This window comes from Heterocephalus glaber, unplaced genomic scaffold (assembly GCF_053883595.1).
Source record: "Heterocephalus glaber isolate CG9 unplaced genomic scaffold, H.glaber_assembly_v1.0 deba00001465, whole genome shotgun sequence".
NCBI classification, from domain to species: domain Eukaryota; kingdom Metazoa; phylum Chordata; class Mammalia; order Rodentia; family Bathyergidae; genus Heterocephalus; species Heterocephalus glaber.
The window spans coordinates 2,201,634-2,227,487 of record NW_028258312.1 but is presented as its reverse complement, the minus strand read 5'-3'; the positions used below and the strand labels follow the sequence as shown (position 1 = coordinate 2,227,487).

The 25,854-nt window shown below is 54.5% G+C and overlaps 2 protein-coding genes across 2 annotated transcripts; both read left to right on the top strand.

Annotated features, from left to right (window-relative positions):
• Nucleotides 1-300: 300 nt before the first annotated feature.
• Nucleotides 301-6,599, top strand: Reep2 (receptor accessory protein 2). The gene is made up of 8 exons (XM_004841815.4): nucleotides 301-541; nucleotides 2,126-2,198; nucleotides 2,841-2,917; nucleotides 4,193-4,313; nucleotides 4,502-4,615; nucleotides 4,955-5,102; nucleotides 5,201-5,331; nucleotides 5,421-6,599. Exons 1-8 carry the CDS (start codon nucleotides 510-512, stop codon nucleotides 5,487-5,489), a joined length of 765 nt encoding a protein of 254 aa, XP_004841872.2. The 5' UTR covers nucleotides 301-509; the 3' UTR covers nucleotides 5,490-6,599.
• Nucleotides 6,600-21,387: 14,788 nt separating this feature from the next.
• On the top strand, nucleotides 21,388-25,236 carry Egr1 (early growth response 1). The gene is made up of 2 exons (XM_004841817.3): nucleotides 21,388-22,008; nucleotides 22,706-25,236. The coding sequence occupies exons 1-2, from the start codon at nucleotides 21,714-21,716 to the stop codon at nucleotides 24,034-24,036; spliced, it is 1,626 nt and encodes a 541-aa protein (XP_004841874.1). The 5' UTR covers nucleotides 21,388-21,713; the 3' UTR covers nucleotides 24,037-25,236.
• Nucleotides 25,237-25,854: the final 618 nt, after the last annotated feature.

Sequence of the window (25,854 nt, the reverse complement as noted above, 5' to 3'; positions counted from 1 at the left end):
TCTATTTTCAGGATGAGAGTAACTATAACTTACGCCTTATAGGATGATCATGAGGATTCAATGCAGTAATGCATGTGAAGCTCTTAGCAAAGGGTCTGGCTCACAATAAGCCCTCAACAAACCATAACTCATTCCTCATGGGATACTTAAACCTTCAGCCTGATGTGGACAGAACAGGAGGTGGGATGGGACTTATGTCAGGACTTCCACCAGCGGATTCCAAGCCCAAGAAAGGTGAACCGGCACCTAGAGGAGGACAGAGCACGGAGGGCGAAGGCGCATGCCCAGCCGCAGCAGGTGCTGTTGGGGCGGGCAAGGCCCGGCGGCCTCCCCTTTAAGAACCGCCGCCGCCGCCCACGTCCCGCCGCTGCGGCAGGGACCTCGCCTTTAACGCCACAGCTCCGAGCTCGCTGCCCTCGCGGCGGCCGCTGCCGCTACCGCAGTCCCCCGGCCTTGGGCATCTGCATCCTCACGGGCCGGTCCCCGCCCCGCCCGCGCCCGGGCCCGCCATGGTGTCCTGGATCATCTCTCGCCTGGTGGTGTGAGTGCGGAGGCCGCGGCAGGGGTGACGGGGACAGTGATGAAGTGGCGCGGGGGGGGGGGGGGTTGCTCCCGGCTTCATGCATGCGAGTCACCACAGGCAGGCGCATCCTCCCTGCGCGGGGCTCCCAGGAGCAGAGAGACGGGGACCCAAGGCTGGAAGGGGCCATGGCAGACCTGGCTTCCCGGGGCCTCACCCACGTTATTCAATAACTCCTTTTATGTTGAATTTCCCTGCTCCTCCGCCCTCCAACCTAGGGGCTGGGCGGCCGCTGGTTTCTAGGGGAGATGGGCTCATCCCTCCGGACCTGGCAGATCTGGGGTGCAGGAGCCTCGGATCAGGCCCACCCTCGCCTTGCCTTGGGGGAGCGGAGAGCAGCTCGGAGTGGGAGTGGAGGGCTCCTCATGCCAGAGCGCGGAGCATAGCTGGTCCCATCAGGGCCTCCTCCCTCTGACTTCTGCTGACTGTCAGAGAACACGGGGTCCGGGGACGAGACACCCGCCCCTAAGGTGCCCGGGATGGAAGTCCAGGAATCGATCTGAAAGCAGAGATTCAGGGAGAACGAAGTGTAGCGGGTAACAGGGAGGGGATGTGTGTTCAGCCTGGGATTGTAAAAGCGCCCCCATCCCACCCGGGGGTGTTGGTGGCCTTCATTCCCAGCTGTAACTCACATTGTGGAGCTCTGTCCCTGGCTTCTCTTCCAAGCTCCAAGAAGAAAACCACCCCCCGCCATACAGACACACAGACTTTGTCCTTGTGGTTTCTGCCCTGCACTCCACCTGCACAGGCAGCCTGGGGAGCCTCAGAGCCAACCATTGCCCTAAGCTCAGGACCCTAGCCCTCCGCCTCCACCATGGCTGACCCCCAGTAGCCCAGCCCCTTGCCTTCCCCTCCGCTGTTGTCATGTGCTGATGTCCTGGTTTCCTAGACTTCCATGTGGCCTGTAGGCTAGTTTGTCCTCTGGCCTGGGCAAGCTCCCTAAGGGGCATTGCTCCTTCTTCCACTCCTCCCTGTGTCCTACCTGTGGTCTGTAATGGGATCACCAGCCAGGACCTTGAGCCCAGGCCCGTCCCGAGACTGGTCCCCAGGGTGCTTCCAGGGCCTCCTGTCCCTGTGCCCTCTGTCCCCAGGGCCACAGTAGTGCCTCTAACTGCTGGTGGAGTACTCTGTGAGATGGTGTCAGGTTCCTTTGTGGAGCGGTCCCTAGCCTGCTTGGCTCTGAGACAAGGAGGTAGAGGGTAAGCGTAGATGAGTTAAATGGGCATAAAGCCAATAAGGAAGGCACTCCTGGGGCAGTGACCAGACCTCCCACTCCCCCAGGACATGCTAGTGCATAACTGAGGATGGAGGGTCATGGCCAAAGGGATCACTTTGGACCTTCTGGCCTCTGGCAAGAGGTAGAAAAGAAGTGAAGAGTGGAGAGGGAGGGGCATGGCCTTTCCTGGCTAAGGTCCCCATGCATGTGCATCTCAAGCCTTGACTGCCTTGACTAACCCCTGATGTGGCTCTCTGGAGTTCTGCTGATTTTCCCCTCGCCTACCCACGGGCCGGAGAGGGGCCCAGTAACCATGCCTGCCTCCCTAGGCTCATCTTTGGCACCCTGTACCCAGCCTATTCTTCCTACAAGGCGGTGAAGACCAAAAATGTGAAGGAATATGTGAGTGGATGACCCAAACCCCCTACCCCACCCACATGGCAGAGATAGAAGACAGTGGGTCACACAGCAGATGGGGTGACTTAGTGCCAGCACTGTTAGCTACTGACAAGACTGTGAGGCCAAGGGTAGTCATGCATGCCTGTAATTCCAGCCATTTAGGAGGCTGAGGCTGGAAGATTGCAAGTTCAAGGCCAGCCTGAGGAATTTAGCAGGATCATGTCTCAAAATCTAAAAAATAAATAAAAAGGGCTAGAGACATACCTCGGTACTAAGGCCCTGGGTTCAATCCCCACTACCACAAAAACAAAACAAAAACTGAGAAAAGGAACTTCCAGGGTATTCCTTTCTCCTGGCCTTAATGTGATCCACCAAATTTGAAGGTGTCCCACCTTCCCCTCAGCCCCTCCAGCTTGTTAACAGGCAGAAGCAGGGTCCTGGATGTTCCTCTCCTTAGCCCTGGTATTAAGAGCCAGCAGATTGGGCCAGGGATTTAGCTCAGTGGTTCTGGCGCCTGCCTCACAAGTGCAAGGTCCCAAGTTCGATCCCCAGTACCAAAAAAAGCCAGCAGATGCAGATGGGGGTCCTGGGTGTTCCTGCCTCTCAGCCCCAGGCCCCAGTGGACAGGACTCTCCATCCCCGCAGGTGAAATGGATGATGTACTGGATCGTCTTTGCCTTCTTCACCACAGCCGAGACACTCACAGACATCGTGCTCTCCTGGTGAGGTCCAGCTCCCCTCCAGCATCTCAAGGCCCAGGCCTCAACCTTTCTAACCAGACAGATGGAAGACTAGGATCCAGGGTGCAGGCTCCTGACTCGTGGCAGTCCCTTGGAGTCCTGCCTGACTTTAATCAGCACAAGAATAGATAGTCCCTTCATTCTTTCTGGTGGCACCCGAGCACCATGACAGCATTCAGGAGCCCTGCTTTGCTCTACTGACTGTCACTGTAGGTCATGGCTCTCTAGGCCCCAGCTTCCCTATTTGTGAAACAGCCATATGATTCAGTCCTAGAGACCTTGGGTGCTTGTGTTCTCAAGGCACTTACTTCCCAGGCACTACTAACTATGCATGACTGAGCATTCTGAGGACAGGAGATATATCTGAATCAGAGGCACGTTCATACCAGAAGCTCAAAAATGTTTGCTGAATGAGAAAATTCCTCTTGGAAGACCATACTAACAGCACAGTGCACTGGAAATAAAGAGAGTTTTACGGAGAGGTGGAAGGTGGAAGATCATTGCAGCAAAGCCCATGTATCTGAGAACCAGTTTTAGCAGAGGAAGGTGGTTAGGAAAGAGAAGGGCTAAAGGATGAGTCTAGATTCCCTTGACACAACCAAAGGGGAGGGCTTGATAAGGTTCCTTGTGAGGATGTAGGAGACCTGAAGGAATTGCAGCCTGAGCAGAAGCAGCTATGGGAATAGAGAGGAGTTCTTAAAAGCAAGGGCCTCTGGGCAAAGTTTCACATACCCATAGTCCCAGCTATCCAGGAGGCTGAGGCAAGAGGATCCCAGAGCCCTGGGGTTGAGGCCTGGCCTACATAACATAGATACCATCTCAAAAGCATTTCTTTAGCTGGGCATAGGGGCACACTCCTGGGCAATTTAGCAAGATCCTGTCTCAAAAGAGGAAGGGGCTAGGGATATAACTCAATGTAAAGGCCATGGATTAAATCCCCAATGCAATCCCATCCCAGATCCCATCCCAGTCCTCTTCTTGGAGGGAGGCCAGGAAGAGGAGTGGTGAGGAGCAGGCATAGGGGACTTGGAGAAGCGGGTGAGGAAAGCTGCTGCTGTCAAGAATTCCTTCCGGTCACTTCTTACGTTTGCACCTGGAGTCTCAGCTGAGCCTCCCAGTTCCCTTGGGAGCTGCATGGTGACCTCAGCACACAACAGAGTGAAGGGTCATCCAGGGTCAAGCAGGGAGTCAGTGTTGCTGAGCCAGTGCACTCTGACTCCTCCCTGTGCTCTGTGCTTGCCTCTGTGCCCCCAACAGGTTCCCCTTCTACTTTGAGCTCAAGATCGCCTTTGTGATATGGCTGCTGTCCCCTTACACCAAGGGCTCCAGCGTGCTCTACCGAAAGTTCGTGCACCCGACATTGTCCAACAAGGAGAAGGTTTGCCCTGCTCTAGCTCCCTTCCCAGCCTGCCCCCAGCCATGAGAGCCATGTACACTCTTGACTCTCCCTATGGGTGATCAGGCAGGGCCCTGGCCTCCCAGAGCAGGCAGCACCTTGGTGCAGCTGTGAGCAAAGGTAGAGCAGCCCCTACCTCTCACCTCTCCCTCCTTCCCCTAACCCCTCAGGAGATCGACGAGTACATCACACAGGCCCGAGACAAGAGCTATGAGACCATGATGAGGGTGGGCAAGAGGGGCCTGAACCTGGCCGCCAATGCTGCCGTCACAGCTGCTGCCAAGGTGAGATGGGGATGGGGGCGGACTGCCAGGGCAACCACCTTGATCATCCTGAGCACCTGGCCAGGCCCTTGGCATCCTCCTGTCCTCAGGGCTGTGGAGGCTTTGGGTTTGTGCAGCTCAGGGTTCCAGCCCTGGCTCTGCTACTCTCTGGCTGAGTCATTTCCATTATTGAGCCAGTTTCCTCACCTGACCAAACGGAAACTATGGCCCCAGCCACATAGGCTGGGGCGAAGATAGTGTGGATAAAGCACTGGGCCCAGGGACTGCTGCCAGCTCCGTGGTGATGTCTGTCTCCACCGCCCTCTGCCCCACTCCCTTGGTGTGTGGTGGTGACCACAGGGCCAGGGGGTGCTGTCAGAGAAGCTCCGGAGCTTCAGCATGCAGGACCTGACGCTGATCCGAGACGAGGATGCACTGCCCCTGCAGGGGCCCGACGGCCGCCTCCGACCCAGCCCTGGCGGCCTCCTGGACACCGTTGAGGACTTAGGTACAGGCAGGGCTCAGGGCTGCACAGAGGCTCAGGGTTGAGGAGGGGAGGTAGGAAAGACCCCTGGACCCTAGATCTCTTTTCCTCCTCTCAACCAGGAGATGACCCTGCTCTGAGTTTAAGGTCTAGCACAAACCATGCCGATCCCCGGACAGAGGCCTCAGAGGATGACATGGGAGACAAGGCCCCCAAGAGGGTCAAATCCATCAAAAAAGTACCCAAAGCTGAGGTGAGAGCATAGGCCAGAGCTTGGGAAAACGGGGGTTGGGAGTAGCCTGAGCCCTGCCTCCCTCCCTTCCTCTTTCCTTCCCTCCACAGCCACTGGCTCCCAAGACATTGAAGACCCGGCCGAAGAAGAAGAGCTCTGGCGGGGGCGACTCAGCGTGATGTTCACACCCCAGGCTGCAGTGTTCAGAGTGAGGAGGAAGCCCCAGGTCGGGCACAGCCCCGCCCCTGCTCCACACTGTGCCACTAGCCCAGGTGTCTCAGCCCTAGGACCCCCTCCGGTGCCCATTTCTGGGGCCCACCCAGTGGCCACTTCTCTGGAGGGGGCCTGGAAAAGAGGAGGGGGGCCCAGCTGTGGAGGGTGATGGCAGAGACTGGCCCAGGCTCTGTGGACTGAGCCCTCAAGGAGGTCGGGGGCTCCCCAGCCTGCCTGCTCCTATGCCCACGCTTGCCCTGCACCACCCATGCAGTGCCTTGCTGAAGACCGTGGCCAGCCCTTCTCTGAGCCCTGACATGCCTGCTGCTCTCCCCGGGTTGGAAAGGGGACCAGTCACAGCAAAGGGCAAGGAGGGGCCTGAAGGCACCAGAAGAAAAGGAGCAAATGGGGCACAGGCCTCAGGAGCCTGGGCAGCTGCCAGTGCAGCACATGGGGTTGGTGTGGGTTTAAACGACTGGGATGGCCCACCCAGAGCCGCAGCTGTGGGCCCGTGTGCTACCTGTCCCCATTAGAGATGGGGCTCCAGGGTTGTGCACGCGTGTGTGTATGTATCTTACTGGGGCTGGGGTGGCGGGAGTTTGGGTGGACTCTCCCTCCAGGGGTCACCTCCTCCCACTCTCAGGCCTGGCCTTTCCCTTTCTTGACCCTCCCTGCTAGTCTGAGCCTTGGAGGACTCCAGCCCATCGCAGCATGGGGCTCTGAGGCACCTCTCACCTCCCCCTCTGTCCTTGATCCCTGTCACCTCACCCGTTCCCTCCCTGCCTGGCCCTGGGCTGGACTCCTCCAATCCTGGGGCCCACCTGCTGAGCTGGCTTCCTTCCGGGGAACCCATCCTTTCTTGCCCAGGGCCCCCTTCCTGTGCCAAGCAGACCCCTGTCAGAGTCCACCTCAGCCTCACACCCTGCCCTGCTTCTGCCATGGCTTCAGTCAGGGACAGGAGGAAGTTGTGAAGAAGAAAGAAATGCAAGAACCAAGGGGCTCCCCAATCCTTGGAAGAGGCTGTGCATTGGACCTTTGGCAATGGATGAGCCAATAAACCAAACTCTGGCACCTCATTTATTTTGGCTTTTGTGTTCTTATCCTCCCCAGTTCACAGGGAGAAGGACTCCACCTGGGAAGTGGCCCAGCAGGGGGCCAGGGAGAGGAGAGGGAAAGGCCCGACTGGACTGTGAACCCCAGGAGCTCTGATCTCCAGGGAAGAGTCTACCTTGGGTTAGTTCTAAGAAAATGGTTTTTGGGTTCAAGATAAATGTCGAGGACCAGAGGAGAATTAAAGTCTAATTGGCCTCTTCTGAGCACAAAGGAGAAAGGCTGCACTCAGGGGTGATTGCAGATTAGGGATAAGTTAAGACAGCTGAGGTTAAGTTGCTTACCAGAGAATGCACTAATGGGTATTGGAAACCAACTGAATCTTGTTGTTACCTTGATAGCTTGTGCCTGTGTTTGGGTGCATAAAAGAGAGATGAGCCAAAGGCTTGAGGCTGCTCTGCCTGCTAGAGGTACAAGCTCCCTGACTGCCTGAGTGTTGAGCTGACTCCTTGTCTCAATTATTCATCCTCATTCTCCCCTGGGTCAGGGAGGAACAAAGTAGGGGCTCTAGGTCCTGGAGCAAGGCTGGCCAGGTGAGCTGGCTACAGGTCACACCCCAGCGTGGGGCCAGGGACTTGGGGTCACCTACAGATAAAGCCACGTACCTAGAAGAGGGGCCCAAGAGTTATCTTGCCCTTCCAAATGTTGCCTCAAGACCCCAGGCCCTCTGGTATCCCACAGAGAGTGTCAGATATAATTCTAGGGACACAGACCCCAGGGAAGTGCCCAAGGAAGAGGGTGGGATATGGGGCTGCCAGGTCAGGCTGCAGACTGAGTGGCCGCAGTACCTAGAAAGGCCAGAAAATGTTGGAGGGGATTAAGCCCGACCCTGAAGGGGCTGATGGAAGAGGCAGAGAAGAGGAAGCTAGGACAGAAGCTGTGCAAAGCAGTCTCACGAGTCTAGAGGCAGACAAGGGAGACAGCGCCAAAGGCTGGGCCCAGAGGGAATGTGGCACCAAGAAAGGAAGGGGTGGAAGAGGATAAAGGAGGAACGAGGCCTCAAGGCATGGCACGTGCAACTGGCTGGGATGAAATCCTGCAAGGCCAGAACCCAGGAGAAGCAAAAGAATGGCAGAGGCAGCAGCAAAAAGATTAGCAGAAAAGTGGAGAGGGAGGAGAAAAGAGCAAAGAAACAGCATGTAGCTCAGTTTTGTGAAGGGGAAGTAGAGGAAGCAGGGCATGGGGTAGGTAGAGGGTTCTGAGTAGAGGCCTAGACCCAGGCTCTGGACCCTCAGTTTGACAGAATGTCCCTGTGTGAGGCTTTCTTCTTCCTTCCCTGGCATCACATAATCTCCTGAACTGTGGTCATCGAGGGGGCAGGATATGAGAAGTCCACTGTCTGTCAAATCATCCAGTGACCAGCCCTCTGAAGGCTACTCCTTTCACCACTGGTCCCTGCGCACTTTGACCCCTTTCTCTAACCAAAAGAGGAGAAAGGTGCCAGGGTAAAATTCAGGGAGGAGACTCATCCTAGAAAGATACCCTGAAGATGTCAGCAGCTCCCATATGGCCAGGAAACCAGGTTAGGCATGCTCTACCTAAATCTCCTTTGCTGCGTAGTGCACACGCACGCACATGCACACACACACATAGACACACACTTACACTCGGGTACATGTTTGCATCCATGACCGATGGATAAGGAGGTCACTGCCAGATTCTGCACTGCCAGGCTTTCCACACACATCTGGGTTTCCCTGTGTCAAAAAGAACGTGCTCAGATTTCCAAGCTCATTGGTCTCCATGGAAACATTCAGACTTCTAGAACTCTGGGCATAGGCCCTGCCCCCTGTGGTGCAGGGGAGGAGAGAGAAGATGGAAAGTGACAGAAAGAACACGTGGAAAGGCTCCTGGGAGGAAGCTGGCTGGGGTACATGTCTAAGTCTAGGTGACCCCTTGCTGCCGGTCCCCTCATTACCTGGGACCACCTGCTGGCTCCCATCTGCCTCGGTAGATCTCTGAAGGCCAGAGTGGAAAAAGGGATGTCAGTACAGAAGTTTATGGCCGGAACTACGGTCGGTATCAGATCAGTGCTTGGGTCCCCAGGGGCCTCTGAAAGGATTAGCTTTGTCTTGGGGGCTGGGGCCAGGGTCTAGCGTTGTGTCTTGTGCCCAAGCCCCCTTGAGGACACTGGGCAGCTCCCTCCACAGCTCAGTCCCAGACTACGATGCCTCAGGCCTGGAGCCGCTACAGCTGGCTCCTCCTCCTTTTCTTGTGGGTGTCCCATATCTGGAGAATCTGCTTAAAATGGGATTTCCATGCCTGACGTCAAAGGAAAGCCTCCTCTCCCTGATCAGCAAGCGGAGCCCAGCCTTGCTCCGCCCGGAAGGAGGCGGGGCGAGCAGAGAAGCGGGGGCATCCCGGATGGTGGAAACGAGCTGTTCCCAGGTCTACAGACCCTCGTGGCTTCCTCATCAACTTAAATTTCGGCCAGTGCATGATCATATTCCTCCCAAATCCCCCGCCCCATTTTATTCTCTGTGCTGGGTTACACCTGGTTGGAAGAGGAGAGCACCTCAAATCCGCTGAGCTGGACAGCGGCTTCCGTTTGGGTCCTGCCTGAGTAGGTCCTTCATCTAGGCTGCAGGGGAGGGTAGGAAGGGTGCGTGCAGAGAACAAAGCCCACTAGGTGGCGCAGCTCTCTTCCAATGTGGGATTCCGCGGCCGGCAGAAGGTCCTCTCCTGCAGCCAGTCTCTCAACTTTGGTGAGCAGAGAACCACATGCCCCACTCCACTGAGCATGAAGAAAGCATCTCTGAGGGTGCACAGGACAGCTGTGGATTCTAATGCAATCTCTGCCTAAGTCCACCCTGTACACCCTACATGAGGTGGTCAGTCCCAAAAGGCGCTTTCTTGGCGTGTGGGGATCAGGCACCCTCCCTGGGGCAGGGAAATTGCCAGGGTGACCCTGAGAGAGTCCTACAGCCCAAAAGACCCAAGCTGGGCTCTGTGTGTGTGTGGTGTTGGGGATCACACCCAGAGGTACTCTGTCACTACACTATACCCCCAGCACACCCTCTCCGTGACAGTGTCTCCCTAAGTTGCCCAGGCAGGACCTGAACTTGTGATTCTCTTGCCTCAGCCTTCCAAAGCCTTACAGGCCCAACCTGAGCTTCTGAAATGGCATTTAGAAAAGATGCCAGAGCTGATCTGAGAGTCAGAAGTAGGTGTTGGGCTGGTCATGGTGGTGCACTCCTGTGTTCCCAGCACTTGGGAGGCTGAGGCAGAAGGACTGCCAGTAGTTCAAGGCCAGCTACGCAGTGAGACCTTGTCTCAGAAAAAACAAACAAACAAAAAAAGGAAGGAGAAAGAAGAGGGGAAGGGGAAGGAAGAGTAGGAGGAGGGGAAAGAGGAGAGGGAGAGGAGGAGGAAGTGGAGGAGAAGGAAAAAAGAGGAGGAGGCTGGGTCCAAAGACAGGGAAGTTCACCCAGCTGCGCTGTTCCCTGGACATGGCCACAGTGGCCAGCTCAGGCCTGCTCCAGACTTCCTTGCCCCCTGACCCTTCCCTTAGTTTCATCCATGTGCTGTGAAGTTGGAAGAGAAGATGATGTTCCTAAAGCCTGGAATCCCTTATCCCCATGTATTTTTGTATTTTTGCAGGGCCTGGGAGTGGCCTCCCCAGTGACCCACCTTTCCCTGACCTCTTTCCCAAATGGACCCTTGCATGCTTAATTCCCTTCTTTTTTTGTGCCAGGCAAATGAGTGATCATATACTAGAATCTCTTAGCTCAATCCCATCATTTGGGAATTGAGTGCTGGCAGGTAAATGGACACACATACCCCCACTCTTTCCTGCCCTTCAGCAACACCAGGTCTTCACCAGAATTTCCACCCAACTTCATCTCAGTCAGAATCACAGCTTAGTCCCATCAACTAAGAGGCAGAGACCCCAGAGATCAACTCAGGTAGTGCCCTGGGAGGGACAGGGTGAGCTAAGCCAAGCGGAGACTCTTCCTGGTACCTTGGTTTCCCACGATGCCACCCAGATGCCATTTCCTCTGTTCATCCATCCTGGGCCTGCTAGGTCCAGCTTTCTAAGCATCTAGTTCAGGAGACTGAAGTCTTAGTGGCTCCACCCAGACTTTTGCAGCCTAAGCAGAAGGGACCTTATGTGCTCCCAGACTTCTCTGGCCCAGGTCACTCTCATCTGGTTTGTTCTCTATGAAAAGGAGAGGAGGAGAAGGAGAGGAGGAGGCAATGGAAGCTCTTGAGCCAACTCAGCCAGTACCAGTTCCCTGCCCTTTGGGAGACAGGCACAGTCAATCTCTGCCTGCCTGCTTCCTTCTGCCAGAGCTCTCCAGTTCTCTTTCACCAGGAGAGCTCTGAAGTGACTCCTCCCCTCCTCTATGCAGGCTATCAGATGCACCCTCTGGGGCCTCTGCCACACCTGTCCTTCCACTGACAGCATACCCTGCCCTGTGTGGTTACTGCCTGTTCTCCCACCAGACTGAAAGCCCAAGTGTAGGCAACGGATCCAGCTGGTTCACCACTGTTTGCCCAGCACTTAGCACGGGCGAGGCACGCAATAAGCACTCTGCACATCTTTGTGGAATGGCTGAATGATGCCCCTGTAGCATTCTCCCATGCCTGGAAGAACAACCTTCAAACCTCAGCTCCCCCTGTGGAGCTGCTCGCCTGCCTGTCCCAGACACTGGTGTCGAGCTGCATGGGGCCTCCCGGACCTGCTGCCCTCACTCTGGTTCCCCAGCAGGTGCCCACGCTCCCCTCCTTTCCTTCTCTCTCACACAGATGGGAGTCAGCTTTCCAGCCACATTCAGTTCTCACTTCAATTCATTGCTAAATTGGGAAGAAGAGCAGCTTCACACTCCTGATTTAGCCTGGGAGAGAAAAAGTGAGACAGCCTGGATGTTGCCAGGGAAAGGAGAAGGCTGGGTCTAGGGTTGGAAGTGGTCTCAGACCTACCCAAAACCCCAGAAATACCCCAAAACCCCCAGCACCCTGCTTCTAAAAATAAACCACTCAGAGCTCTGTTCCCAGAGGGACCCCAAGGCCCCTTTCCTATTCCAGGGCAGCCATTCAGACATTTCCTCAGTTGAGGTGTAGATGACTAGGGAAGCAGAGGACTCTGGTCATTAAAGCTAGAGAGGGATCTGCTGCTGCCTGATCACTGATAGCAAGCGATGAACTGAAATTCATCTTAAATCTGGCTTTAAAGTTGAGCACAGTGGCACATGCCTGTAACCCCAGCAATGGGGACGCTGAGACCAGAGGATGACCATGAGTTCCAGCCTGGCCTGTGCTACATAGTGAGCTCAAGGCCAACCTGAACTACATAGGTGAGGCCCTGTCTCAAAAAAACAAAACAACTGGGGATTTAGCTCAGTGGTTCTGCCGCCTGCTTCAGAAGCACAAGGACCCGAGTTCAATCACTGGTACCAAAAAAAAAAAGCAAGCATGACTTTAATCCCCCTCCCCATAGCTACTGGTTATTACCTCACAATGTTTTTAGCAGCATTGCTCATAACAGTGGGAAATCACCCTCTGTCCATCAACAGATGAATGGACGCACAAACTGTGGCATAATTGTACCATGAAATATTCAAATTTAAAAAGGAATGGATTTTGGTACATACTACAATATAGTTTTTGTTTTTTGTTTTTTTGGTACCAGGAATCAAACTCGTGACCTTGCGCTTTCGAGGCAGGCGCCAGAACCACTGAGCTAAATCCCTGCCCCAAGCAGCTCATCTTTTTTTTTTTTGGTACTAGGGATCAAACTTGGGTCCTTGCGTTTGTGCAGCAGGCAGTGAAACCACTGAGCCAAATCCCTGGCCCCCCATACTACAATATAAACAGATCATGTAACCATTATGCCAAATGAAATAAACCAGACTCAAAAGGCTACATGTTGTATGACTGCACTTATATGAGGTGCCTAAAGTAGTCAGTCATAGAGACAGAAATTATAATAGAGGTTAGCAAGGGATGGGAGGAAGGTGGAGTAGGGAATTATTCCTTAATAAGTACCAAATTTCTGTTTGGGATGATGAAAAAGTTCTGAAAATGGACAGTGGTGATAGCGAATATACTTAATGCCCCTGAGTTATATATACTTCAAATTGATTAAAATGGTAAGTTTTATAAACAGTATTTTATGAGAATTGTGTACGTGTGCAATGCTTGAACACAGGGCCTTGTGCATGCTAGGCAAGCACTGTACTATGGGGCCCCATCCTCTGCCACAAAAATAAATAGTAATTAATCAGATTTAAATGTAAAAGACATCTAGTCTGATATCAGCTTCAAGGCACTCATCCTGCCATTCTGGCCCTCTGTGCAACTGGACTCAAGGAAAACGAGGCCCTAGAAGTTCCAAAGGCCCTCTCTTGTCTGCCAGAAGAACAGAAGTTCTGCCTCTGCCCCGAGAAAAGGACAGGCTTCTCTGCAGATGTTGGAGGGCAGCAGCTGGCCCTCCCTTTCTCCACTGGTGCTTGACAGCACCGTTATGTTATCTGTTATCTGAATACAAGCTCTTCCTCCTGGTGGGGGCTGCCAGCTCCCTCTCCACTGGCACATTCTGACTTTGCCCTAAAGCAGCATTCCCACGTAGAGGGAGCTGACAGGAGGAAGAAGAAAGAAGAGAGAGGCCCCTTCAGCCAGGCTCTCAACTACCCTGCTGCCTCTGTGGGCAGGAAATGGACGAGCCGCTGGGCTGAGCTGGTTGTCAGTGAGTGCCGGTGCCTGTACGAGGAAACCTCTGCTTGAGCCCTGGATCACTGGTGCTCTGGCTTCAAGGCCTCCTGCCTCTTGGACGATGGCCTGGTGTCCTGCTGGTCTCCCCACCTGCCCTCCCTGCAGCCTCCTGAGATTATCATCAAAGGGCAGGTTGGCTCTCTGACTGCCGGGGTAGCACTTCAGTGGTAGGAGCTGGATAAGGGCTCCCACGCTCACTGTGCTTCCCCCTAAGATCAAGTGTCACACTTCTGTCATTGCTTCCTTACCATTTCTCTCACTAGGCTGTGAGCTGCAAAAGATGGCGGACCTCCTTCTCCCTGTATCTTTTATTTGCCACCACCCAGGGTTTCTTTTTATAACTTTAAAGCTTTGAGCAGGGATGATGTTTGATAAATTAATGTTGAATGAATAAATAGAAATAATCTGTTCACAGGTCTGTCTCCCCTCTCTGCCTGATTCAGAGCCTCAAGAGAGCCAGGTGTGGTGGTACACATCTGTAATTCCAGAACTTGGGAGGCTGAGGCAGGAAGATCACCATGAGTTCAAGGCTAGCCTGGAATACATAAGGAGACCTTGTCTCAAAAAACAAACAAACAAAAATAAACCAAAGAACCTTGTAGAGTAAAAGCTTTCTCTGTCTTATGCTGGGACCCCAGAAAACAGTTCTTAATGTAACCAAGATTGAGCCAGGGAGGACTCTGAAGCTAGACTGCCTGAACTGAAATCCTGTGGCCTTGAGCAAGTTACCTGCCCTCTTTGAGCCTGTTTCCCCATCAGTAGAATGGGAATGGGAATGGGAATGACTGACCTCATAAGGCACTGAGAAGACAAATGGCTGTCCCAAAACCTGTCACATAGTAAATGTGTGTTGGGGTGGAATGGGCATGGAGAATACATGCAGAGATTCAGGAAAAGCCAAGGAAATAAGTACCACTGATACTACTGTCTTTCTTGCATGCTGGGGTTTGCTGGGGGGCAGGCAACGCCAGAGCGGGGCAACCCCAGAAGCCGCCACCTCCTGCCTCCTCCCCCTCCTGCTGGAGTCCAAGCTCATCCACCAAGAAGCTGAGCAGCCCCAGCGCTGGGCTGTGGTGAGGGGCCAGAAATAACTGCCGTTGCTATTCCTGCCTTTCTGGGCTGGATGGAAACGTTGCCTTTCTAGTCTACAGGCTGCTCGCTCTCTGACTTCCCGCACATCAGTGGGTTCTTATGTAACGCTCCCCTCCCTCTCCTGCCCAGCCAGCTTCCAGAGATTTCTGCAGCCGGCTGGCTTTGCTGCACTCAGCTGGGGAGAGGGGGAGGGAGCTGAGAAGCCATCACAGGCTGGACAGTCCTCTGAGCCCAGGTCCTGTGGGCCTCAGATGTGGGAGGGGGCTACCTGCACCAGGCAGGGGCTGGGAGGTGCTGATGTTGCAGACAGCAGCCTTTTTCTGCATCTGCAAGACCCAGAAAGCCCTGCCTAAGTATTCAGCTACCTCCAGCCTCCCTGCTCCCCACACAGACCCCCAGGAGGACAGCCGTGGGTTCCTATGCACCAGTGTCTCCTACTATAGGCCTAACCTAACTCTGTCTGGCACATCGCTCCTCCCACAGACCCCAGAACTGAACTCAAGCAGCCCAGTCCCCTGGGATTCTGTTTGGGCTGTGCCTGTTCGCTTGTGTGTGGCACTAAGGAGGGAACCCAGGGTCTTACATATGTTAGGCAAGCTGAGCTACACCCCCAGGCCCTCAGGAACCCTGTTTTAGGGTCCATCTGCCTCAAGCCTCAACATCACCTGATGTGTTCCTTCCTGCCTCTCCTAGGACTCAAGGTTGTCCTCTGGCATCTCTAATTGGAGTGAAGGAAGCCAGCATGGTGGTGCACACCTATAATCCCAACACTTAGGAGGCTGAGGCAGGAGGACTGCTGCAAGTTCAAGGCCAGCCTGGACTACATAGTAAGTTCAAGGCCAGCTTGAACTGCATAGCAAGACCTGTCTCAGAGAACCAAAATAATAATAACAATGATGGTGATGATAATGACAACTGCAGAAGAGATGGCATTGCACCTAGACCCCCGGGATGATTCCCTCAGTGTACCCTCTGCCCCAGCCCACAGCAGGCCTCTTCAGGTGTCTTCTTTGTTTTGTTTTTTGGTACTGGGGATCAAACTTGGGTCCTTGCACTTGCACAGCAGGCGGCACACTGAACTAAATCCCCGGCCCCTTCAGGTGTCTTCTCACCACTCAAAGTCCTCCCTGGAATGGGAGCAGAGTTGCCCCCACACCCACTCAAGGCCAGTCCCTCTGTGTTTCCTGTGGAGCCCCTCAGCCAGTCATCGGAAAGTGTGACAGGCAATCCAGACAGTTACTTCCTGAGCTCCAGGCAGGCCACCTTGTGACACACTGAGGCCGAGCAGCCCACGTGGGTGCTAATGTGCCCCACAGGGAGGAGGAAGTGGTAGTGGAAAAAGGGGTTTGTTTTCCTCTGACAGCCACAACCTGCGCTGCCCTGGTTTGGGGGTCTGAGACAAGATGGCTTTACCAGCTTTCTCCTGGTGCCTCAGCTGCCTTGGGCAAGCTCAGTTCTCTCATCTCTCTTGTCTTCTCCTCCTTTCCAGTTTGCAAGGGAAGTCTGAGTGCAAGCAACAGCTCTGACCTGCAGACTCTTCTAAGCTCTCACCTCTTCTGGGGTCACTAAGTTCTGAGTGGGGTGGAATGGGCATGGAGAATACATGCGGAGATTCAGGAAAAGCTGAGGAAATAAGTACCACTGATACTACTGTCTTCCTTGCATGCTGGGGTTTGCTGGCGGGGGGGGGGCAATGCCAGAGTGGGGCAACCCCAGAAGCCACCACCTCCTCCTGCCTCCTCCCCCTCCTGCTAGAGTCCAAGCTCACCCACCAAGAAACTGAGCAGCTTCTTGTCATCCCTAAGTATCTAACAAGTCCCAGCAGGCCTCCAGGCCAGCATGCACAAGAGGCCCACAGCCTTCCTCTCCTCCGGCCTGGCTTCCCGTAGGCCCCTGGCCAACTGTTCCACCCCAGAGTTATTGGGTACAAGTTGGTGCTCACAAGCTCAACTGAGATTTGGCTTCTAGGGAGGTGAATTCTTCTCACCACACTCAATCACAGCAAGCAGAAATGTGCCACTGGCCAGAAAACAAATTGAGGAGAGGGTGACAGTGTCTCAAATGGCCCAGCCCTGATACTGAGAAGCCCGGTCAGGGGCAGAACCCCCCCCATAGAGCAATGGGTTTCAGGGCATCCTGTTCACCGACAGCCCTGTCACAGAGGGCTACGACCTGCACAGTGTGCAGGGGCATTGAGCTTAGCTCCTCTCCCTGACGCTAGGCAAAAGCTGCCTAAGGTGATCCTTCCCAAGCACATGAATCAGGGTGGTGGCCCCAAAGGAGGTTGCTGGTTTACGCTACGGAGGCTGGAAAGGATTAAGAAGGCCTCCTCTCAGCCAGGCGTGGCACATGCCTGTAATCCTAGTACTCAAGAAGCTGAGGCAGGAGGATCACTGTGAGTTTGAGGCCCACCTGGGCTAAATAGAGAGTTCAAGGCTAGTCTGAACTACACAGCAAGACCTGTCTCAACAAAAAGAAAAAAGGGGGGGCGGGGATTTAGCTCAGTGGTTTCATCGCCTGCTGCACAAGTGCAAGGACCAGAGTTCAATCTCCAGTACCAAAAAAAAAAAGAAAAAAGGGGGCCGGGGATTTAGCTCAGTGGTGCCAAGCCTGCCTGGCAAGCACAAGGTCCTGAGTTCAATTCCTAGCACCAGAAAAAGAAAAGGGGGCCCCTTCTCTGAGAGTCGTAAGGGCAGAACAAGGGGAAGTGAGGATGGAGGAGTAGTTTAACCTAGACTTTCTTGTTGCCCACACCTTACTCTGAGACCCCAAACTTACCATGGTCCGTCCTCTTCCCCTCCAGATGCCTCTGCCAGGCTGTCCGCCTGCCCGCACTTCTGTCCCCACACCATTCCTCTATGCAGTCAATTTCCTCTCATCTTTTATAAGCCTACATAAATGTTACCTCCTCCAAGATGCCTTCCCTCACCTCCTTAGTAAGTTAACATTTTCTATGATCGGAAATTATCCTTTTCCTTAACTTTATTTCTATCTATCCCAGAGAATGGTAATTTCCATGAGGGCAGAGTCGCCTTACAACTTAGTACTCAACTAGCACAAGCAGTGGCCTCTGAATCTTTTTTAAAACAATGAATGTTGGGCTGGGATTTAGCTCAGTGGTTCTGCCGCCTGCTGCGTAAGCTCAAGGACCCGAGTTTGATTCCCGGTACTGGATAAAAAAAACACAAACAATGAATGTTTGGGCTGGAAGTGTAGCTCAGCCAGAGTAGAGCTACATCTAACATGCATAAGGCCCTGGGTTCAATTCCCAGCAGTGCAAAAATAACAAATCTTTATTTAACCTTCCCTTCAGCTACTTCTGAATAGGAATCCTCTCAACTCCATCCTGTTTCCTCACTTTCCAGCCCCATCTCCCCCGGACAGACCACACGCATACACATTGGCCATTCCACTCACAAGCCAGGCCTGAAAGAGCTTCTCACTTCCCCACCATACTTTGATCCTCCTTGTGTTCTTTATCCTCCAAAATTGCTTAATCATCTAGCCTTCTCCTAGATACTTGCTATCTCTCCCTTCTTTCCTCACTAATGTCCCTTAATGTCACCAACTTTTGGTGACGAATGGGGCTGCCTTCTCCTATTGTTAATCCTCTTGTAACATAAAATCCAGACTCCCTTTTACCACACTGTAACTCCTTAGAGGCAGGGCCTACACCTTAGGTTTCATTCCCGCACCTTGCCCACAGTGGGACCTCAGAGAAGTTTTGGTTGTTGATAAAGGGTGTATTAATTAGGACCTCTTGGGTTGCAAGTAACAGAAACTGAACTGAGGTTGTTTTTATTTTACTAAATAAGAAAGTAATTCACCAGCCTGCATAATTAAAAGGCCCAGGCTGAATGCAGGGACTTACTTACCATATGCACATCTCTTTTCTCTGCCTTCCTCTGCACTGGCTTCATTCTGAGGCAGGCTCTCCAGTCCCAGGGCAAGATGGACTCCACGCTTACATTCCATTGGCTTAGTACCACCAAGAAAGGGAATTCTTCTTTCCTAAGAGTTCCAGAAAAAGACCCTGGAAGTGATTCTCACTGGCCTGGTTTGTGTCCTGTGCTCATCCTAAGTCACTCTGGCTGGGGAGATGAAATACTCCTAGCCTGGAGCATCCTAGATGAGGCCTGGGAGAGACCTACATTGAGGTTTAAAACGTTATCTTTCCCAACCACCTGGAGTGGTTCTCCAAAGGAAGTTGCAGGCTGGAGAACAGTTATAAAAAGAAGGGGAATTCATGTTGGGCAAGCAAAAGGTACAAACTATAAAGATTTATGGTGTCCAGGTTCAGCAAGGACCTGAGATATCTTCAGTCAGCTTGCACTTTAGCAAGGGAACTGGTTTGCCCTGGCATGGGGAGAAAGATGTTCACTTGGAGGCTGCTCCCCAGAGACAGCACAAGGATCCTAGGTTGAGATGCCTGCTCAGTGCTGGCACTCAGAAATTCAGGAAGATTGTGACTTGCTTGGGGTAGGCTAAAACCCTTCTTTTCCAGAGCACTACAGGTGATTCAGCTGCAGTCAAGGTGGAAGGATTCTGCTGCAGGAAGGGATGTTGTACTGCAGCAAAGATTCCAGTTCAGCTCTTAAGGACAATGTCCTCTGTTTTAAGATTGGAATGCTTCTTCCTCTCTGCACACAACTTTTCAGAAAAGGATCACTGGGATTTGCTTGGAGGCTGACGAGTAGTGGGTGAACTGCGGGTGATGTTGTGGGCCCAAAGCACCAGAAAATACCAAGAGCCTGCAAGGCAGGCACTGTGTTTTGGGCTTCACAAGATGGCACCTTGGGCCGGGGATTTAGCTCAGTGGTTCCGCCGCCTGCCTCGAAAGCACAAGGACCTGAGTTTGATCTCCGGTACCCCAAAAAAAGGTGGCACCTTGTGTAAACTCCAGTCTTCACAATACTTCCATGTGAATATCATCAACCTTAGCCCCACTTTACAGTTGAAGAAAATGAGATGCAAAACGTTTGGCCAGGGTACCCCACCAGAGTGCCAACATGGACATCCAGACACGGGGACCACCTGTCTGGAGTGGTATTCCGGCCCTGCAGCAGGAGGTGTCAGCGTGGCTATTACTCCTGCCTCTGTCGAACAAATGAACAACTCGGTAGATGGTGGAGTAGCCCCTCACCTAGCCCAAGCACTTATGGGGAGCAGGGAGAAAGGGTCGAGGGGGTTAGATTCAGAGGGATGAAACCCCAAAACCCCCCGGGGGTGGGAACTTCCTGAGAATCTGAGCCATCCCTTTTCCTTGCCTATCCTCAGCACCTTCCTCCCCTACACACAAATTAAAAAGAAAATTATAAATAAACATTTTTTAAAATTCTGTTTTTAAACCAAGAAAAACACCACTTGTCCTGGATTCAGAGCTAGAGCAGAAGCTTCCCCTTCCCAGAATCCCTGGTCCCTTTGGGGTACGCATTTGACTAGGCGGTGGGGGCGGGGAAGGCTTCCCTGTTCTCCAGCTCACGGGAGACCTGCGGAAATCGGTTTCCCCAGTCCTCCTCCAGCTCCTACCCTTGGCCTGGCTCGGGGAGGGAGGTGCAGTCCCCGAGTCTGAGCGCCAGGCAGAGGCGGCTCCCCAGGGACTACAGGGAGAGCCCAGGCTGCGGCGCCTGCTCAGTTCGCGCTCACTGCGTCTCAGGCTCCCCCAGCCTGACTCGGCGCCCAGCGCAGCAGCGGGGAAGGGGAAGGAGGAGGCGGAGGCGGAAGAGCCCTCTTGGCCCGGGGCTCGGGAACCGAGCTGGAGAAGGACCTCCAGGGGGCAGCACCGAGCCGCTGCTCAAGGGCTCTTCCCGCTCAGCCGGGGGTCCCCGGGCAGTCCACGGGGAAGCCCTCTCATTAGAATCCTGCAGGGTGCGCCCCTCCTCCACTACGATTGGATAAAGGTGGGGAAGTGCCCGATCTCCACGAGAACCCTTAGCTCCCAGTGGGAACAGGACTCGGGACTGACCTAGGGAAATCAGGTTCCCACATCCAGTCCCCTAAAGGTGGGGGCTCTCCCGGCAAGGACCAGGGAAGAGCGTTTCCGTTCTGGGTGGTGCAGAGGGGACTCCCGACCCCAATAGCTCCCAATGACAGGTGGTGGGAAAACAGGCGTCCTACTGCTACGCAGTATCCCAAGAACCATGTGGCCATCACTTTCTAGTCTCAGTTTCCCCAATGACACCATTGGGCAAAGCCTGGGATCAAGGCCCCGCCTCTCCCGGGCGGCCTCCGCCCCGGCCTGCCCAGCTGCTCCTCCCTCCGCTCCGGGCTCGCTCCCACGGTCCCTGGGTGGGCGGGCGGGCCCTGGATGACGGCTGTAGATCCCCAGTCCGGCTCGCCCTCGCCCCCGCTCCCGGTCCGGGCTTCCCCAACCTAGTTCCTGCAGAGGCCGCGAGAGCAGCCAGGAGCCCCGCGCCCCGCTGCATCCCCGCCCGGCGTCCCCAGCTCCTGTGCGCGCTCTGGATCTCGGCTCCGAACCAGGGAGTGAGGGGGAGGGAGGGAGCGCGGGAGCACCAAGCAGAGACCCGGAAACACCATATAAGGAGCAGGAAGGATCCCCCCCGCCGGAACAACCCTTATTTGGGCAGCGCCTTATATGGAGTGGCCTGTTATGGCCCCGTGCTTCCGGCTAGGGGAGGAGGGAAGGAGGTGGAGGGAAGGGGCGGCGGCCACATCGGGAACTCCGGGACTCTGGGGCGGGGAGGCCCCAGCTGCGGCTCCGGCACTGCGCCACCCCGAAGCCCGGGCGCGCGAGGTACGGGAGCGAGCGCGGGGCTCGGGGCGCGGAGTGTGGGTGCCCACCGATCTTGGATGGGGGCTTCGCGTCACTCCGGGTCCTCCCGGCCGGTCCTGCCATATTAGGGCTTCCTGCTTCCCATATATGGCCATGTACGTCACGACGAAGGCGGGCCAGTAATGTTCCAGACCCTTCAAATAGAGGCGGATCCAGCGAGTCGCGAGAGATCCCAGCGCGCAGAACTTGGGGAGCCGCTGCCGCCGCCATCCGCCGCCGCCGTCCTCCTCCGCCAGCCTCCGCCGCCGCCGCCGCAGGACCTACCCTGTCTCAGACTCCGCAGCTGCGCGGCGTCCATAGCGGCCCGCGGCGCAGGCGAGCTCGGGGACCCCACTTGCGCTCTCCTCAGTGTGCCCCGCGCCCCGCGCCCCGCGCCCCGCATGTGACCCGGCCAGACCCCAGCGAGTGCGTCCCCAGCAGCACCAGCACGGGGCTGTGCCCACCCACCCTGCCACCCCGCTCTCCCGCCGGGTCGTCTGGGATGGCCGTGGCGAAGGCCGAGATGCAGCTGATGTCCCCGCTGCAGATCTCTGACCCGTTCGGCTCCTTTCCTCATTCACCCACCATGGACAATTACCCCAAACTGGAGGAGATGATGCTGCTGAATAACGGGGCTCCCCAGTTCCTTGGTGCCGCCGGAGCCCCAGAGGGGAGCGGTGGTAACAGCAGCAACAGCGGGGGCGGTGCAGGTGGAGGGGGCAGTAGCAGCGGCAGCGGCAGCGCCTTCAACCCTCAGGGGGAGCCGGGCGAGCAACCCTACGAGCACCTGACCGCAGGTAAGCAGTGGCCTGCGCCAAGAGCGAGCCCTTTCGCTTCCATCCTGATGGCCAGACCATCACCGCAGGAGTGCTCCTGGCCTTTAGGGGTGCACCCGGGGTTTCCCTTCCCTCCTTGCGTCTCCAGAGTCCCGGGTTTAGAGGGATGCCTGGGGACACCCGCACCCTGGACCTGAGCAGTGCACAGAGGACTCAGCTTTTGTTTTGGATGGAGAGCTCTGGAGCTGCGTGGGTGGCTGTAAAGAGGGAGGGCTTGTTTTGATGTGCAAGGCTGCACCCCACCACCACCAAAGGCTTGCCTTGCCTCTGTGCAGCCTGTCGGCAAGGAAGGGCGGGTGAAGATCCGTGGCCAGGGATGACCCGGCAGCCCAGGGTAGGGGGCGCACTCTAGCCGCGGCCGGGGTGGGGGTGGGGGGTGCTGGCGGGAATCCCTTGCCCGCGTAGCCTCTGCTGCGGAGCGCTGGAGCTGGAGCTGGAGCTGCAGTGGAGGGGGATTCTCTGTGTTTTGCGTCAGCTGTTGTTGAAACAGGCTCTGCCACTGGAGCAGGTCCAGGAACATTGCAATCTGCCGCTATCAATTATTAACCGGCTCGAGTCGATGGTAGCTGACTGACCTCTTGTCTGGCAGCTCGGGTCCTCCTTGTTCTCCAGTGATTAATCTCCAATAACCAGGCCTCCCTCGTCTCTCTCCTGGCAGAGTCTTTTCCTGAGATCTCTTTGAATAACGAGAAGGTGATGGCGGACACAAGCTATCCCAGCCAAACCACGCGGCTACCCCCCATCACCTACACTGGCCGATTCTCTCTGGAGCCTGCACCCAACAGTGGCAACACCTTGTGGCCTGAGCCCCTCTTCAGCCTAGTCAGTGGCCTGGTGAGCATGAGCAACCCACCAGCCTCCTCATCCTCAGCACCGTCTCCAGCAGCCTCTTCCTCCTCCTCGGCCTCCCAGAGCCCACCCCTGAGCTGTGCAGTGCCATCCAACGATAGCAGTCCCATTTACTCTGCTGCACCTACCTTCCCCACACCCAACTCTGACATTTTCCCAGAGCCACAAGGTCAGGCCTTTCCGGGCTCTGTAGGCACGGTGCTCCAGTACCCACCTCCGGCCTACCCTGCTGCTGGCAAAGGTGGCTTCCAGGTTCCCATGATCCCGGACTACCTGTTTCCACAGCAACAGGGAGATCTGGGCCTGGGGACCCCAGATCAGAAGCCTTTCCAAGGCCTGGAGAGTCGTACCCAGCAACCTTCGCTTACACCGCTCTCTACGATTAAAGCCTTTGCCACCCAGTCGGGCTCCCAGGACTTAAAGGCCCTCAATACCACTTACCAGTCTCAGCTCATCAAACCCAGCCGAATGCGCAAGTACCCCAACCGGCCCAGCAAGACGCCCCCCCACGAACGCCCCTATGCCTGCCCAGTGGAGTCCTGTGATCGCCGATTCTCTCGCTCAGATGAGCTTACTCGCCACATCCGCATCCACACAGGCCAGAAGCCCTTCCAGTGTCGCATCTGCATGCGCAACTTCAGCCGAAGTGACCACCTTACCACCCACATCCGCACCCACACAGGCGAGAAGCCATTCGCCTGTGACATCTGTGGGAGAAAGTTTGCCAGGAGCGATGAACGCAAGAGGCACACCAAAATCCACTTGCGGCAGAAGGACAAGAAGGCAGACAAAAGTGTTATGGCCTCTTCGGCCACCTCCTCCCTCTCTTCCTACCCATCTCCGGTTGCTACCTCTTATCCATCCCCAGTCACTACCTCCTACCCATCCCCAGCCACCACCTCCTACCCATCCCCTGTGCCCACCTCCTACTCCTCTCCTGGCTCCTCCACCTACCCATCCCCCGTGCACAGTGGCTTCCCATCGCCCTCCGTGGCCACCACCTACGCTTCTGTGCCCCCAGCTTTCCCTGCCCAGGTCAGCAGCTTCCCTTCCTCAGCTGTCACCAACTCCTTTAGTGCCTCCACAGGGCTTTCGGACATGACAGCAACCTTTTCTCCCAGGACAATTGAAATTTGCTAAAGGGGAATGGGAAGCAAAGGAAACGGAGAAAAAGAAACACAAGAGACATATGGACAGGAGGAGGAGCTGGCCATAAGAGAAGATGCTCTTAGGTCAGATGGAGGTTCTCAGAGCCAAGTCCTCCCTCTCTACTTGGAGTGGAAGGTCTGCTGGCCAACAACCCCTTCTGCCCACTTCCCTTCCTGCCCACTTCCTATTCCCTTTGACTTCAGCTGCCTGAAACAGCCATGTCCAAGTTCTTCACCTCTATCCAAAGAACTTGATTTGCATGGATATTGGATAAATCATTTCAGTATCATCTCCATTGTTTGCCTGACCCCTTGCTCCCTTCAGTGCTAGAAAATTGAGTTGGCAAAATGGGGTTTGGGCCCCTCAGAGCCCTGCCCTGTACCCTTGTACAGTGTCTGTGCCATGGATTTTGTTTTTCTGGGGTACTCTTGATGTGAAGATAATTTGCATATTCTATTGTATTATTTGGAGTTAGGCCCACATTTTGCGGGGGAAAAGAAAAGCCAAGCAAACCAGTGGTGATCCTCTATTTTGTGATGATGCTATAACACAAAGTTTGAAGCTTTTTTTGAAACAGCAGTCCTAGGTATTAATTCGAGCATGTGTCAGAGCGTTGTTCCATTAGCCTTTTTGTAAATACTGCTCGACCGTACTTTCATATGTGGCAAAATACGGTTTGGTTTTTCTTTTTCTCTCTTTTTTCCTTTTCTCCTGTCCTTTTGGTTTAAAAAGTTTCACGTCTTGGTGCCTTTTGTGTGACACGCCTTGCTGATGGCTTGACATGTGCAATTGTGAGGGACATGCTCACCTCTAGCCTTAAGGGGGGCAGGGAATGATGGTTTGGGGGAGGCTTTGGGAGCAAAATAAGAGAGGGCTGAGCCTTGGCTCTCTAGAATGTAAGAAAACAAAATCTAAAACAAAATCTGAACTCTCAAAAGTCTATTTTTTTAACTGAAAATGTAAATTTATACATATATTCAGGAGTTGGAATGTTGTAGTTACCTACTGAGTAGGCGGCGATTTTTGTATGTTATGAACATGCAGTTCATTATTTTGTGGTTTTATTTTACTTTGTACTTGTGTTTGCTTAAACAAAGTGACTGTTTGGCTTATAAACACATTGAATGCGCTTTATTGCCCTTGGGATATGTCATGTATATCCTTTGGAAAAATTAAAAGGAAAATAAAGTAGCTGTGATTGGGTATGTGTTTCCTGGGCTGGGGGAAGGGCTGTGCTAGTGAAGAATTAGAGGATTTCTCAAGGCTGAGGCTGTTACAGATAGAACAACATACCAACCAGAGTCATGCCCATTATGTGTCCCTGGGGTGAACCTGGCTCCCCATACACAACACTGATGCTGGGGAACAGGGTCTTTTCGGGGGGCGGGTACCGGGGATCGAACTCGGGTCCTTGCGCTTGCACAGCAGGCGGCGAAACCACTGAGCTAAATCCCTAGCCCTGGGGAACAGGATCTTATCTTCTAGATATATAATGGGCCTGTTCACCTTCAATCTGGGGGGCTACAGCTTTACCTTGGTTAAAGCTAAGGTCACAGTTAAAGATGGGTATGTGGCTGGAAGCAGTGCTATTCTCTCAGCATCCAGTATTTGGTCAGCCCTGCCTCCCACCCATACCCTAGGCTGGGAAAATCTGTGTTCTTGGGAATCTCTGCCATGTGTAGTTGAGGGACACAAGAGCTGGGCCAGCTTTGAGAAAGAACAGCTGGGGCTGACTCGACTTCTCTCTCCCTTCATGTTCCCAGCAACTTGAAGGCATGAAAGCTTAGAAGAGGCAAGGGCCAGTTTTCA

Excerpts from the sequence above, each read along its gene's own strand:
- Egr1 (XM_004841817.3), top strand. The coding sequence starts at position 21,714 with ATGGCCGTGGCGAAGGCCGAGATGCAGCTGATGTCCCCGCTGCAGATC. Across the intron at positions 22,009-22,705 it reads CTACGAGCACCTGACCGCAG|AGTCTTTTCCTGAGATCTCT; the intron begins GTAAGCAGTGGC and ends CTCTCCTGGCAG.
- Reep2 (XM_004841815.4), top strand. The coding sequence starts at position 510 with ATGGTGTCCTGGATCATCTCTCGCCTGGTGGT. Across the intron at positions 2,918-4,192 it reads ACAGACATCGTGCTCTCCTG|GTTCCCCTTCTACTTTGAGC; the intron begins GTGAGGTCCAGC and ends TGCCCCCAACAG. Across the intron at positions 5,332-5,420 it reads AAAAAGTACCCAAAGCTGAG|CCACTGGCTCCCAAGACATT; the intron begins GTGAGAGCATAG and ends TTCCCTCCACAG.